Source organism: Eucyclogobius newberryi, unplaced genomic scaffold (assembly GCF_026437365.1).
Source record: "Eucyclogobius newberryi isolate DKJ021-1_F unplaced genomic scaffold, fEucNew1.0.hap1 SCAF_9, whole genome shotgun sequence".
NCBI classification, from domain to species: domain Eukaryota; kingdom Metazoa; phylum Chordata; class Actinopteri; order Gobiiformes; family Gobiidae; genus Eucyclogobius; species Eucyclogobius newberryi.
Genome location: NW_027316532.1, coordinates 32,988,034 through 33,002,835, shown reverse-complemented (window position 1 = coordinate 33,002,835; position 14,802 = coordinate 32,988,034). Strand labels below are relative to the sequence as shown.

The window sequence follows — 14,802 nt, the reverse complement described above, 5'->3', positions numbered from 1 at the left end:
GAAAAATAGCTGCACTGTAATGAGTGTTAAATAACAATATGTAAAAACCTATAATACAATCAATTACATTTGTGATAACTTCTAAAGAAACCTGTGTAGTAATAAATATTTGGTAAAGAAACATTTGTAAAATGAACTAAATATAATACAAACTTAAGTTAAAACATCAGATAAACTTGTTATTAAAAATGTTTTCATCTGTGTAAAAGATTAACTTTAGAAACAAACAATGGCACATTATTACAAATAAAAACATTCGAGAAGTTTAGCAACTTCAAACCCCTTCAAAAAAGTGTTAATAGTTGACCATTAAGCTGCAATACAATTAATCACGGAATCGCTGAGCACGGTAACTCTGAAATAAGGCACTTGAGTTTAGAGCACTTGGTTCAGCTCTACTATTATGTCCTTAGAAATTCAATGTGAAAACACTGGTCAGTAAGTGGAAAATATGTATCTCAATGTGAGACAATTTAGTAATGAATAACTCATAAAACCACAAAGTAAAAAGCCTTCAGGTGATATGGCAACTGGGAAATATTAAATATATATAATTAGAAAATGCCAAATTTTCAATAATAAGAAAGTTGGCATACATTTTTTGGGAATACAAGACATTCTTTTAGAGGAATACAATAAATTATGAACAAAGAAATCTCTAGAAACGTCTTCAAAGTACAAAGGTTTGTGTATGAATAAATGAATCGTCTTGTAAATGAGATGTTTTGGGTGAACCTGCATCTCCCTGAGCTGTCAGACTTTGTTCCATCTCGTCTTCTTTCTTGGAGTGACATTCTTCTTGTCGAGGATGCGTCGCAGAGTTGAGTTCATGTAGTAGGGTCGTTCAGGGGTGCCATCGTTTGTCTCCAGGTCGTACACTAGGGGGCAGCAGCAGCATCAAGTTAACAAATACTGTACTTGTGAAAGACCAGATTTTATTTTAACTGTTTATGTTTATTCAAAAATGATTCACATTTTCATTGGATTCATCAATAAAAAATATTCTATACAAAAGAAAGATTGAAGAACTCCCAGACAGATGAGTGTATTATACTTAGTATTAAACAGCACTACATCTGACCCAGCCAATAAAAAAATTACCAAAAATGGCTTTGACATCCTTTTATAAACTGTATCGCAAAAAGTCTTGAATCTAAAACAAGAGAAAAGAGGATTTTTGTTCTTTCGACTAGGCACATAAACTAGTGGCTGCATTCAGACGCTTTCCTGAATATTGTCAGGTTCCGTTTATGTTCTGAGTAAAAGAAGTCTTTAAAGTCTTGCCCTCCCACGGTCTCTATCTGCATTACAGTACATCTATGGGTAACATGTTGAAGGAAAATCAGGATACATGGATTGGCTAAGTGCAAAACACACTGTTTTGGGTGTGTTAGTATAAATACAGTGGATCAAAGCAACTGGTAAAACCCTATGGTAAACATCAACAGCCAGCAAATATCATGCTCAACAAATTCACATGGTTCTTTTCCCATATGACAAAGTGCATACAAAACTCGACTTTAAAATAGAAGACCTAAGTGCCACAAGCGGTCGCCCCAACCAAGAACATCTGTACATTTAAGGTCCTCTTACAATGTAGGGGTAAAAATGCCTTGGATATTTTTATTCTAATCTGAGCTTGTGCATCCGTCCAGTGAAATGATGTGTACCCTCTTTATAAGGCAGAGGTCAGCAGAGAATACACACAAGAAAAGAAAGGAACATAAAAGTGTTAGAAAAGGCAAAGGTTTTGTCATATTGAGAAAGGAAGTGAATAGATCTTTCAATGTTTGTCTACAAAGACTTTTCGGTGTGGAACATGTTCGGCCGTGTTCACACTGTCCCGGTCCAGGGGTGCTTCCAGTTTGAGTTTAGCCCTACAGTACTTGCTCCGATAGTCCGCACTCCATGCATATAGCATATATAGATATGGAGAGACTAGTCAATAGTTTTTGTCCTGTGGCTACTTCACTCAGGACACATCGCATAGTTTGGCACCCTCCTCCCCTTTTCGCAGGATCTTGTGAAGATTTGGAGAGATGAAATAGGGCCTGGAGGAAGACCCATCGTTCCGCTCGAGGTCTTCACCTGAGACCAGTCCCGGGACAGGAAAGACAAGCCAGGGACAGTAGCAGCAGGAGGTGAGAAAGAGAGCGGAAAGCAAGATTTAGTGCAGTTGTTAGTTGTGCAGGCAGAAAGCTGAAAATACTGTTAAGTGCAAACGCTAGAGTAAGAGCATCGGAGTAAACCAACAATCAGTATATTTCAGAAAAAAAGAGTTTTACTTACAAAAGCAGAGGTACAATGTGTCCACACACATGGAGTAAACATTAAAAAAGCCTTGTGCAACAATGTACGAGCCAAGTATAATTGTCTGTGGAAAACAAAATGTTATTGTTAATCATTTTTAATGATGGCAAAATCATTGTTGTTACACATTCTTACCACAAGAGGTACCCAAAAGTAGTTCAGCACTGGCAAATGCTGCTGAAGGAATGGTATTTTATGTGTCAAGACAAAAAATGCAAGAGCACCTAAAAGAAAACAAATGTTATGATTAGAAATTCACAATCAAATACTTAAATGGCTGTTTTTCTGCTTGACAATAGAAAGAATGTCCAACTTACCGACCCCTCCTGAAATGAAAACTTTCCCCAAGAAAAGCAAGAAGTCTGTGACCTTATCCAAGACTGCCACCCTGTGGACAGAGAGGAAGACTTAAAGAGACACTACAAAACCTGTGCGCATTGTTTTATAATGACTGTGACTTTAAATGTTTTAATATTCTTTTTTCAAAGTATTTCAAATCTACTTGGAGCATAATAAAGCCTACCTCAGGATATTCCTCATCAGGAGGAAGAAAGCTTCCTTGGCCGACGTGCAAAAGTTCTTTCCATATATTGCTATCTGTTTTTTCAGGGGTTTATTAGTTAGTATCAGAGCCATGTATATTGTGCTATAGGTTTTCTGTACATACCATAATGTATGCATTTCGATTTAAAAACTTGATGAAACGTTCCAAGCACCAAAAACAGCATTTGAGACACTTAAGCAGGAACTTAGCAACTTTGTTGTGTGCACCTGGAAAAAAACAGTATGGTCAGAAAGGTCAAATACAATCGGGCTCGAGTAGTACAAAGTATCTTTACGCTGCACTTTACCTTTCAGCGAGTGATCTAAATACTCCAGAACAATTCGTATAAACTGCACAAAGGCAAGGATGAGGGAACCAAAGGCAAGGGAACCTGTGTGAAAACTGAGGACACCCAAAATAAGTCACTTCTGATCAGAGAAATCCTTTTAGAAAACCATTGCTACAGTCTTCTCCACACACCGTATGGCTCTGCTGAAGGAGGACAACAGCGGGCATGAAGGGATGTCATCTGGCTTTTTCAGAGCCCAGTAATACGATGCAAAGGCGCCTGCGAGTGTGCACTGCCCAAGTGCGATGGTGAAGTTCACCAGCCAGAGAAAAACAAACAGATTACAGAACTGAAAAACCGGGAGGTACTTGTGGTACAAGCCTTCTCCTCCATAGAAGGCAAAGTTGCACTGTGATCCTGGGCACGCTCTGGAGATGTTGCTCTGTGAGAAGTTCTGAAGAAACATAATAAAATAAGACATCTCATAGCATTACTAACAAGTTCTTGCATTGTTCTTCTATATGCAGTAAACTCACCGTTGCGTTACATGTGCTGTTGTCGTACACGCATGTGCCGTCAGGTGATGAGACCTTGTAGATGGCCTCACCTGAAGATGCTAAGAGGCTAAAGAACAGCCAGTCAAGGAAATAACTATGGTACATTTTGGTAAAGTAAATAGTGTTTTTATCAGATGATGTAAACAGTAACGGGATACACTGCTGTGACGGCCCAGTAGGCGATGCAGATGGTTACGAGGAAAAAGGTGACGATGGGGTAGAACAACGTGGACATGATGTTTCCAATGGCCCTGCAGAAGAAGATAAGAGTCACACCACGTCAGAAAAACAAAATATATTCAGAGCGGGCAACTGAAAACTTACCTGCTTCCTTCTTTTAGTAATGCTATTGCAATACAAATCCTTCTCCTCAGAAAGATCAACACGATCACAATGATGCCCTCAATTACAGCCAGCGAGCACACTAAGGAAAAGTACATGTATATACGGTTAAATACACGTATAACCAGAACATCCACACATTGAAAGAAGATTTGCATACATACGGAAAATTAGCCATGTTTGACTGAGCTTAAGGTAAACTGACAGGTCTTGTTGGAAGCCAATCTCAGAGATGGTCACGTCGGAGCCTGCCTTCATGCGCAGTGTGCTGTACTCCCAGTAACAATGCCAGATGCCTAAACACAAAGACAAAATACAATCAATTAATGCAATAAAAATAAACTGCACACCGACTTATGGAATGTGCAAGTAATAAAACTGCACATCAAGGGTAAGACGCACAGATCTTTAAATAGTCTCTTATTTTGTGTTTGATGGTGTTGTGTCCGTGTTAAAGCATGTGACCCCTTATTTTAACATGTTCTTTTTTGGTAAATAAGTTGTTTATAATGACAACAGCAAATCAATGAGGTAATATAGTATACCTATCAAATTAAAGTATATTATGTACAGCGATTCCAAACCAAGCGGTCATGATCCCATGTAAATGTCACCAAAGTTAACCTTGAATGTTAAATCCACAATATGATGATGGGATTAATATTATGTCTTTATTCATCCCACAATGAGAAAATGACACTTCAGAACTGTAGAATAATCAAATGTAGATGTCTTCTGCAAAAGGAAATTGTCAATACAGTGCAAGTCATGTCTGAAAGTTGTTAAGCTGCTTTATGTTTATGTTGGAATGAATCACTGTATACGTTTGATGTTCTATAATGTCGGGCAATTGTAATCAAATTGGATCCAGTCATTTCAAATTGTCAATAATAAGCCTGGATCTTTTTAACTGAGACGTTTTCTTTTGGGTTTTTTTATACTAACTTTCAATACTAACGCCTTCAAAAGCCTAACCAGGGCCAGCAACTCATCAAGTATAGACACCGGTTACCTGTTTGGTAGCAATGTTTAATCCCTTCATTTTAGGGACTATTTTTTCAAAAACGTATGAAAAAGCGACCCCCATTTAAAACTGAAACTGTTCCTCAACCCTCTGGCGCACAAACAGTTGGCTGGAGCCTTTGTGGATTTAAGACTCTGTAGTTTTGGACTCTGATGTCTGTTTTACTCTAATCATAAGTAGAAACAAGCTCTGCTCAGAGTGTTTTCAATTCTGTCGAGATTTTCTTTGTTAAATATATGAATGAGTAAAGCTGGTTTCTGAAATGAGACTGGCATGAGCTGTTGGGTTTTGACAATTCTCTTTTAAAAGCTGAAGGTAAATGTCCAGGTGGAATCCATATAAAAGTCCTATTCATTTTTCATTTTATTTTAGGGTAATCTTTTGGGTTTGGAGTTCAAACTGACCCTGATGACTCCTAGAATGATTGACTTGACTGGAAACAAGAGGGTTACAGCTTTATTTTGATGTACAGCATATCAAGCAGCTTGGAATGGAAATATAAGTGCCTGAGCACAAGGGGTTAATTGTACTGTCCTTGTCAAATAAATAATTTAATCATTTAATTAAATAAAATCAGTAAACACATGAGGTTTGGAGTTTGGAGTTCAGACTTTGGAGCAACACATTTCTATTTTTGTGTTAAATGGTTATAAAGGAATATCTTATCTTATCTTATCTTATCTTATAAATCTGTTTTGTTCATGAAATCAAGTCAAGATTGAAAGTCATATTTATTATTTATTTTCAATTCTTTAAAAGATTAAATGTAAAACAGAAAATAAACATAATAAAAATACAAATAGACATCAATAAAAGTCCCATTTGGTCAAAACTTCGTCAAATTTGTTCCTTTTCCTTTTTGTTCCCTTTTTTCCTTCCTGACGTTACACAGGTATCCATTTATTGTGTCCATGGCAGGAGTTTTGAGGCCCAAGTACATAGTTCTAAAGTTCTAAAGTCCTAAAGCTCAGAGTGATGACAATATTAAAAAAGGTTCTGCAGTGCATTGTTAAATTCAGTCCAATATTTCCGAGCAACAGGACAGTCCCAAAACACGTGATGGTGGTTTTCCTCCAACTCTTTGTGACTAATGAGCCCTTTACATGGTGTTAGGAAAAAACATGACACATTTTCCCAACAAAATTCCCTCCAGACTGTGATTTTGTGCTCCTCCTCTGGGACGTATACACACATTTTCCCACTTCTCATCCGTCAAAACAAGAATACTTTCGCCCCCCATTTATTTCTAATGTATTTAGTAAAGTAGCTGTCCAGATTAGCAATGTATTGGCATAATTAAGATTATTACCCTTGAAAGTTCTGATTTATAAGTCTTGCTAAACATTTCAGAGGGCTACAATGGTCATTAGTTTCTTTAATTTCTTGGTTATAATAACTCTTTATTTGTAAATACCTACAAAAGTCCTGTTTCTCCAAGCAAAAGGATTTTTTATACATATCAAAGATTTTCATGTGATTATCTTTTACAATTTGCTGAAAAAATGTGTTACCTTTTATAATCCAGACCTTGAATCTCAAGTCAGTTATATTTGGTACAAAATCTTGGTCATAAGCAAACCAGTTTAATGTTTTTGTATACTGTGTTTGTTTGTATGGTTTGATTAGCTCCTTCCATGTTGTAAGCACAGATTTTACCCAGGTTTGCATCTACCAGTAAAGCTTATACAGGAACCCTGGGTCACACCAGAACAGGAACGCTCGGATTTGAGCTGAAATAACTTTAGTATAGAAAGTGAGGTCACTTCCTGGAGAAAAGTATTCATTCATCAAAGTAAAAACACTTCCATTAATAGTTCCTTTAACCAGTATAAATCTGCCATCTTCATCTTTGTGTTCAAAACTCAACTCAAAGATTATTCTACTTGAGATCAATATGGCCGCTACCCTCTTATATTTGCCCTTGTATGAGGCAAGGCAAGTCTATTTGTAGAGCACATTTCATACACAAGGCAATTCAAAGTGCTTCACACAGCAGGAAAAATGCATTCAAATTACAAAGAAATTACAGAAACAGAAATACAATAAAATTAACTAAATTAAAAATTATCAATCCAACTGATTGTCTAAACTAATAAAATCACAAACAAAAGAGAAGAGTGCAAAGAAAAAATCCTTTCAGTCATATGCACAGCTAAACAAAACTGTTTTTAGCTTAGAAGAGAAACAGTAAAGTCTGTTATGACCAAATGTAGTTCATTTTTGAAGTTTTAAGTTGCTTAAAGAGGTTTCTTGTAGGTATATAATATAAATTGTTTTATTTTTTCATCTTTGTTAGTATCTTTGACCACTTAATTGGACTCAATATGCCATTTACATTAAAAGATGCTATTCATAATTTTTCAGATGCCATTGTATTAACCATGTTGAAATCATTCTTGTAAATCTGTAAAAGCTTTTGTCGAACACAACACACAAACACAGGAACCACAATAACAGAACGGAATAGAACCATTTTCAGTTTTATGTAGTTAAAATCAGGAACAGTTTTCCCTCTAGCTAAAAACTGTTTTGTTTCACTGTGCATATGTCATGTCTTTGTGGTTTTAATACATTTTCTTCCTGTTGTGTGAAGCACTTTGAATTGCCTTGTGTACCAATTGTGCTCTACAAATAAACTTATATTGCCTTTGCCTTCTACGTTAAAAAAACCCTCCACTACGGTTGATATAACATTTTCACCTGGGAATCTTCAAACTCAAGTTTGAACAGACTGGCCCATACAATAAAGTCCAGGCTTCTTTCATTGAAACAAAGGGAAACAGGAGTGAATGTCAAAGTGTTCAGGGGTCCGGTAGTATATCCACAAATACTAATGCCTCCTATGGTGTATTCAATCTTTTTCATTTTTCCATCCAAGTTGAGCCTCAATGTTGCAGGATAAAGCATCCATGTCCTTCTCTCTCAGGTGTGACTTCACTCGGGGACGGGGGTCTTGTTTGATCTGAGTATCAAAAGAGCTCCTCACTCTTCTAGATCCTGCTGACTGACGTGGACGTCTAAAACTTAAACTAAGTGCACGATTCGGACCCCACACCAACCATGGAATTCAAAACGTGTCTTCGAGGTAACCGCTGTTGTGATTTTGGCCGTTGCAAAATATATTTTATTGAATTGAATTTGCAAGGTGGCACCTGAAGAGATAATAAGGAATAAACGTTGTTCCCAAAGTACCCAAACTAAGTTGATCCCCTTTTAATGTCACAATAGCCATAATTTTTGTCCCCAGTCCGATAAACAGATTTAATTATGGGTTGGCACTAGTTTAGACCTAGTTTAGTATTGGTTTAGTTTAATTCTGCTTTAGACCTGTTTTGATTCAGTATTAGTCCTGGTTCAGACCTGGTTGGTACTACTCTAGTCATAGTTTTATTCTGGTTCAGTATTGGATGGGCAATTTTGCAAACCAAAGTTGGTAAAGCATTTTACATGTTATTTCTCACAAAAAACAAAATAAAAGTGTTGGGTTTATCCTGTGCGACCCTAAATGTTGTTACTGTTGTGGTGTGTTGTGCACCTCCGGCCCAGAGGCATTGGCCCTGAAATATCTGGCCTTCTGGAAAATTAAGTTGAACAGCCCTGGAATACAGTATTATCTCTTGGTGCCCTGTTATATTTCATTTTCTTTTATAAACACAATCACATAAATTACATACTCATGGAGGCAAATCTGATCTTTTTAAAAACCCCTATATACACATTAAATATGGCTCCCACTGGCAAAATCTTGGAAATTTCACAGTAGCACCATAGACCATAATATATTTTCAGTGTATGATGGAGCAGCCACCAGAGCAGGCTGTACTCACCATAGCCAATGGCACCAACGACACCAAAGATAATAAGCCATAGGAGAACACCGGCAATGTAGCGCAGAAGCAAAATAAAGAGCAGACTGAGCACCATGGTGATCACCAGACCACTGCAACCACACCAAGAGAAAACCAAACTCAGGTTGAGTTATCCAGTGGTACAAAGGCACTTCAAAAAGGACAATGGGGATAAAAGATAATGCCAAAGTAATCATGCCTTACCTCAGAATCCAGTGCCAGGTGTTTGCATAGTCTTCAAAGATCCTGGTGAGAACTTGTTTGGCGTTCAGAAGATTGTTGATACTCCTGTAGAGATTTGAACGGGTCAGCAAGTGTGGTCAAACTAAATCAATTCAAAAAGAACAGCTGCTTGACGTCTTGTTAAAATGTACATTATGTAGCCAAAGTAATTCGACAGTATTATTATCTTATAAGCACTTAAGCGACGCATATGCCTTGTATGCTGGTTAAAAAGAAAGGCTCAGGTAGATCATGTAGTTGGTTAGTAATGAAAAGTGTATGAATCCACATCAGCTCCTAAAACTAATCATTTATACATTTATATCAAACTAAACAATAGTATCATGTAGCATGAGCACTGCAGCACAGAGGACGTCTACAGAGGACAGGGTCACTTTTGGGTTAGACAAAAGCAGAACCTCAAAAGGTGAGAAAAGGACATAAGGATGATTAACACTTTCACATTCTCTGTGTATAAATTGGGACTAAACCAGCACTAAAACCATAGCTAAACCCGTACTAGATTGGGACTAAACAAGGACTGAAACAAGGCCAAACCAAATCCATATCAGGACTAAAATGGGCTCAATTTAGAGTGCCCACCTGGAGAAGTTTCATTTATTGCTAGTGAAACCTTGTTTAAGAAATGGGTTTGAATCAGAGATAAACTGCATTCAAAAAATATTCTGCAGAAACTATTCTGCCCACCAGGGGGCACAATACGTTATAAAAGCAACAACATTCTGTAATACTGTATTGTCTGTGCATACAGTCAAACAGAAGCTTTGAACAGGGTTAGGCTGAACTACACAAAGCAAATGAAATAGCAAGACACTTGAAAGAGCTGAAACAAAAGATTCTGTGGGACCTTTGCCCTCCTGGCTGGATTGAAGCATTAAAGCAAGAGGTCTCATAAAGGAGTTAAATGTGTGAAATACATGATCTTTTTGCTTCAGTCTAAATATAAACTAATGTTCCCGCAGAGTTAAGGATGTGAGCTCTCACATTCTTGGACATGAGATGTCCTTCTTTCATACCGTTGTGCATGTGTCCTGTGTTCTCTGAGTGTTGGGTTGAGAGGCCTATTGACACAATAGGCATTTCAATAAACTACATTTACACACTGCAGTTTCATGTTCATGAACAATGGCTACGGTTCAATGGGAAACAGAATATTTCTGCTACATGTCTGAATAACTTACATTGCAGCATCTTGGAGGTCACTGATATTTCTCTGAATATTGAGGCCATCTCTGAAGACGGTCTGATTGGCTATGGTCACAATTCCATTTCTAGTGTAGAAGTCTGGGAAGCACCGCTGAAGAACTACAACACAAACAATGGTTTTACTTACTGATCTTACTGTCAGTGTGTCTAAGAATAGAGTATTGACTTACAAGGTTTGCTTGGCACAATCATAGATGGACAGTCCTCATCTCGTAATACTTCTGAATTTGGCTAAAACCCCAAGAGAAAAACAATGGACATTTTCAGCATGTTTCAGTGGTGTTAAGTGTCAGAAGGGAACCATTGGGTTGAAGTTGCTGTGATAGAACACTGTTAAATTGGAAAATCATGTGGGATGGAAATAAATGATTCAGATCAAAATGTGGTTGTGTTTGTCGTCCCACACAACAGCTGGATGTATGACTCTTAAACACCATCATCCTGACGTCACGCTGCTACCGGCTGCAGGACCATCATGCACTGCACAAGCGCCTTACACCAGCGTCTTAGCACTGTGTTCGCAATTATTAAACAATAACTATTCTAAAGTCTGTGTACAAAATACCTCTGGTACTTCTGCAACATGTACGTGTAACAGGGAACTGCAGTCATTCTTACCTTACTGCCAAGGACAAAGTCTGGCTTGCAAAACTGCTTGAAATATTCCCACTTTGAAGCTGACTGCGAGTCCAGAAATCTTGCAAATCTGTCCGGGCACTTGGAGACACAGAGCTGTAGGAGGCAAACAGTCAGATCTGATTTACTTGACAAAGCACTGTAAACAAAGAGAACTGCTCAGAGATGTGTCCAGGTTTGTACCTGAGTTGTAGGGCACTGAAGGTTAATTAGAACAGCAGGATTGGCACATTTCAAAATGTTGAAGTAGAATAATGTAGTTTTGTTTCTGTGGAGACAAATGATGAAGACAAATAGCACAATCAGATTAGAACAGATTACGCTGCACGGTTTTATCAGCCTTCACACATGCATAGCTACAGCTGCTATAATTAATCATTTGGTATCTCAATTTAGCCAGTCTTTTGTGAAGAGATAACAACGGAAAGTAGTCAAATGAGCGAACATACAGCAATTATTCTGTTCCACTGAAATGAAAAAAAAACTCATGACTTTAAACTTACGAATTGGAAGTCCCCTTCTGGCCACAGAATTGACCTTTGCTGTCTGTAGGATAAACCACCTTTTTGGGGTCACCAAGGCTCCAGGCTGAAAAACAGCACAAACTTCTTACAAAAATGATCTAAATTTATGTAACTATCATCTAACATCTCTGACTGCACTTTAAATTATGTTTTACGATTGCAATAGTTAAAATAAGTATCATTGTGCCGTTATTAAACGGGTCCAGTGCAAAGGTTTGATTTGTTCTGTATTCTCTCTCGATAGAAGAAGCCCTGAAATCCAATTTACTGGACGCTTCGTGCGATTCATTTATTTACCCAACCTGAACAACAGTCTTAGGACCCTTTAGCTTTCCACTTAAAAGAGAAATCTGAGACAGAGCGAGCCAACAACAAAGACATTGTAACATCTTTAAAGCAAAACAAGTTCAGAGATAAAAGGAATAAGATCAAGTCAAACTATGAATAGAACAGCACAGTGAAGTTGCAGTTGCACTCGCTCCTGTATAAAAAATACTAGGACTTATGCAGCACATACTATACATTTGTTCAAATACGTTTGCCTTTGGTTATAACTATCTCATGATTCAGTGCTTTAGTCTGGAGACATTTCATAATGAAAGTGTGTTTCTTCAATTAGCCCAGTCATTTAGATGTTTTTACATATTGTTTCGATTGTAGCCTTGCCAAATGCAAGTATTTTGGCTCTAATTTTGTATTTTATATAAAGCGTCCATTGGCAAGAACAATAAACACTGGTCGACCAGAATCAGAATCATTTATTAATGGCCACTTGAGCTGTCAATTGAAAAAATTATCTAAGAAAATATTTAAAAATCTATCACACAAAAGGATTTATCACGATTAATTGCGGAACATGCTTAGGTTAAAGTGATTCTTTATACATAACATAAAACTTTCTAATTTCTTCTTCTTGGATTTCTTGGCCCAAAGGCAGGACAGTTTTAGCTTAAATGGGGAATTGTCAGTGTCGGGATTCAAAGTCAGGAGGCATCTGCCACTTTAACTACTAAACCACAGCTCAAAACATTCTTATTTCTAAAGTATTTTTGCAAGACAGAACAAATGAGTTAATAATGTGTTCACTTTGACAGCCCCAATGGCCACACAACAACTTTAAAGGAATTTGTTTTTGGTACAGCAAGAAATCCTCTCGTCTTCAAACTCCACCAACTTGTGTGGCCATTTATACATACATTATTCTTATTCTGGTCGACTGGTGATTATTGATCATAATGAACAAAAGGCATTAGATTTGGCAAGGTTACAATAGAAATACTATGTAAAAAATAATAATAAATCTGACCAGACGTGTCACACTCACCGACGGTCCCCAAAGCAATGTATCCGATGATGACAATGATGAAGATAAAACAGCAGGCGATGTCCGTGCAGCTCCTGACAAAAAGAGGAAGGAGAACGTGAGTAGCAGACATGTTGTGGTTTTGAACAGGACCGAGAGGGTGAAGAGGTCATAACATAAAACTAGAAATAACAACAACTTGAGTGCTTATCCGTGTGTATTTTGTGGATAATCACGACTCCACAGAGTTACATTTGAATTCCAGGTCCTTGTCAGAGTCCAGTATTAGCTGCAAGGCATGACAAGTTGTCATCTTCACTGTGAGATTTCAGAGGAGTGTTGTAGAGCACGGCTGACTTTCTAATGAGGCTCTGAATCCCCCCAGAGTGGAGTGTCCCACAGGCGCAAACAGACAGCCTCACTGTGGCGGCCTGTGCACGCTCAGCACAACCTCGCTGACTCCGCTCCGTCTCAATGGCTCCATAACAAGCGGCTTTTCCTTCACTTTTGCCCCAAGACAAGATGTTCACCGGCCAACTGGGTTCAACCTATTCTGCCGATCCCGCTAACATAATGCAAGGCTCCTCCTTTAACACTCCTTACATTGAAAGTTAACACAGACACTCTTTCCGGTCTATTGAATGTAAAAGATGAACAAAGGCCCAACTTCTGTGGTGTCCGTGTTTTGATCGTGTAGTCCTTTTGAGAGCGGATTTTAAGAACCACAGTCCATCACTATGAGGAGATCAAATCCTTCGATTAACAAGCAGATCATCAGAAGGAAAATAATTTATCACTCAACTTAGCTCCAATTACAACAATGTAATCACGTACAAACAAAACTGCACATGCAGAATGGCCTGAATTAACAGCTGGGTGATTCACGTTTGAATCTCAAATTAACAGAGATTGTTTGTAAATGAAGCTCTAATTAGGAGGCGACAACATTGATAAATGCAGCTTAGTGCAATCTGTGCTGAGAGCCTGTTCTGGTGTCTGAAGTTGAGAATCGTATCTGTTAGATGAATTATTCAAAGTAAAAGTATGAAGCGCCTTGACTACATTATTGTTTTGCAGTAAATATTCACACATCAGCCAAAATCGTGACATGAAAAGGAATATTCTGTCTTTATACATGAAAGATGAAGGAGCAGCTTGTGGTGCAGACAGTTTGATCACATTGACAATATATTCTTTTCTAAAAAGAGCAATTAAAATTTTGAGCTAGTGTCTTGATCAAGCAGATGAACTTGACAGTGAATGTGCACTATGGATGCTGCATATTATTAAAAAAGACACATGGGAGCACCGTTTCATTTCACTCAAATGAACAAAGGGAAGAGTCATCTTTGTTGCCATGGTAATCGTTGAATTCCTTATCTTTGCGGCTCTCAGTTGGTTTGTAGATAACTCAGCCCTGAAGCAGAGGGACACGGCTGAGAGTTTGAGCCTAATGTGACTATTAGAGGTTTACACACAGCTTTAAATAGACCTGACTGTTACTAAGTCATTGTGCAGACGCAGCAGCGCTGGGCTATTACAAAGTCACCTTTCAAGTATGAGGCATACGCGACCCTACACAGCTGACACAATGAATAAGACAAAACATATGGCTCATCTGAGAAATGCCTTGCACATGGGCACAAGGCCTGTAGTGGGCAGAGATTCTGATGACTCTTTGGCTCTTTAGATTTCTCTGAGCTCAAATACCAAAGCACAGCTCTGTTCTGACAGGCAGAGTGTCTGAAGTGAATTGTGTCAATTCAATGAGAAATGTTTGTACAGAGTTCGTACAGAGACTTTTGGCACAGGTTTGTTGCCACGTTCAGTCGGCTGTTGTGGAATTTCTCTTCTAAGTCGCTTAAATAAACAGAGCAGAGTCAAAAGTTTAAAAAAAAGCAAATTCTTTAATTCAGGGTACTATCTGTATTAATTTCTCCCTCAAACAAGTTTCATCGGCCACTCTTGTGCAGAAC

The 14,802-nt window shown here is 38.0% G+C and overlaps 1 protein-coding gene across 2 annotated transcripts in view; it reads right to left on the bottom strand.

Annotated features, from left to right (window-relative positions):
• Positions 1–666: 666 nt before the first annotated feature.
• The window catches only part of slc44a5b (solute carrier family 44 member 5b), a 28,496-nt gene continuing 14,360 nt past the window's right edge, over positions 667–14,802 (bottom strand). The window contains exons 3-22 of one of the 2 annotated variants that reach the window (XM_072437882.1): positions 12,848–12,921; positions 11,503–11,587; positions 11,183–11,267; positions 10,982–11,095; positions 10,534–10,594; positions 10,339–10,462; positions 9,119–9,202; positions 8,894–9,006; positions 4,207–4,338; positions 4,025–4,124; positions 3,859–3,951; positions 3,680–3,767; positions 3,335–3,597; positions 3,162–3,256; positions 2,978–3,081; positions 2,834–2,907; positions 2,628–2,698; positions 2,446–2,534; positions 2,290–2,374; positions 667–878 (exon numbers count right to left, since the gene is read on the bottom strand). In XM_072437882.1, the coding sequence (XP_072293983.1) occupies positions 754–878; positions 2,290–2,374; positions 2,446–2,534; positions 2,628–2,698; positions 2,834–2,907; positions 2,978–3,081; positions 3,162–3,256; positions 3,335–3,597; positions 3,680–3,767; positions 3,859–3,951; positions 4,025–4,124; positions 4,207–4,338; positions 8,894–9,006; positions 9,119–9,202; positions 10,339–10,462; positions 10,534–10,594; positions 10,982–11,095; positions 11,183–11,267; positions 11,503–11,587; positions 12,848–12,921 (2,059 nt within the window). In that variant the 3' untranslated portion in view covers positions 667–753. Of the gene's footprint in view, positions 879–933; positions 2,089–2,289; positions 2,375–2,445; positions 2,535–2,627; positions 2,699–2,833; positions 2,908–2,977; positions 3,082–3,161; positions 3,257–3,334; positions 3,598–3,679; positions 3,768–3,858; positions 3,952–4,024; positions 4,125–4,206; positions 4,339–8,893; positions 9,007–9,118; positions 9,203–10,338; positions 10,463–10,533; positions 10,595–10,981; positions 11,096–11,182; positions 11,268–11,502; positions 11,588–12,847; positions 12,922–14,802 lie in introns of those variants that run through there. The other variant, XM_072437883.1, reaches the window with a different exon arrangement.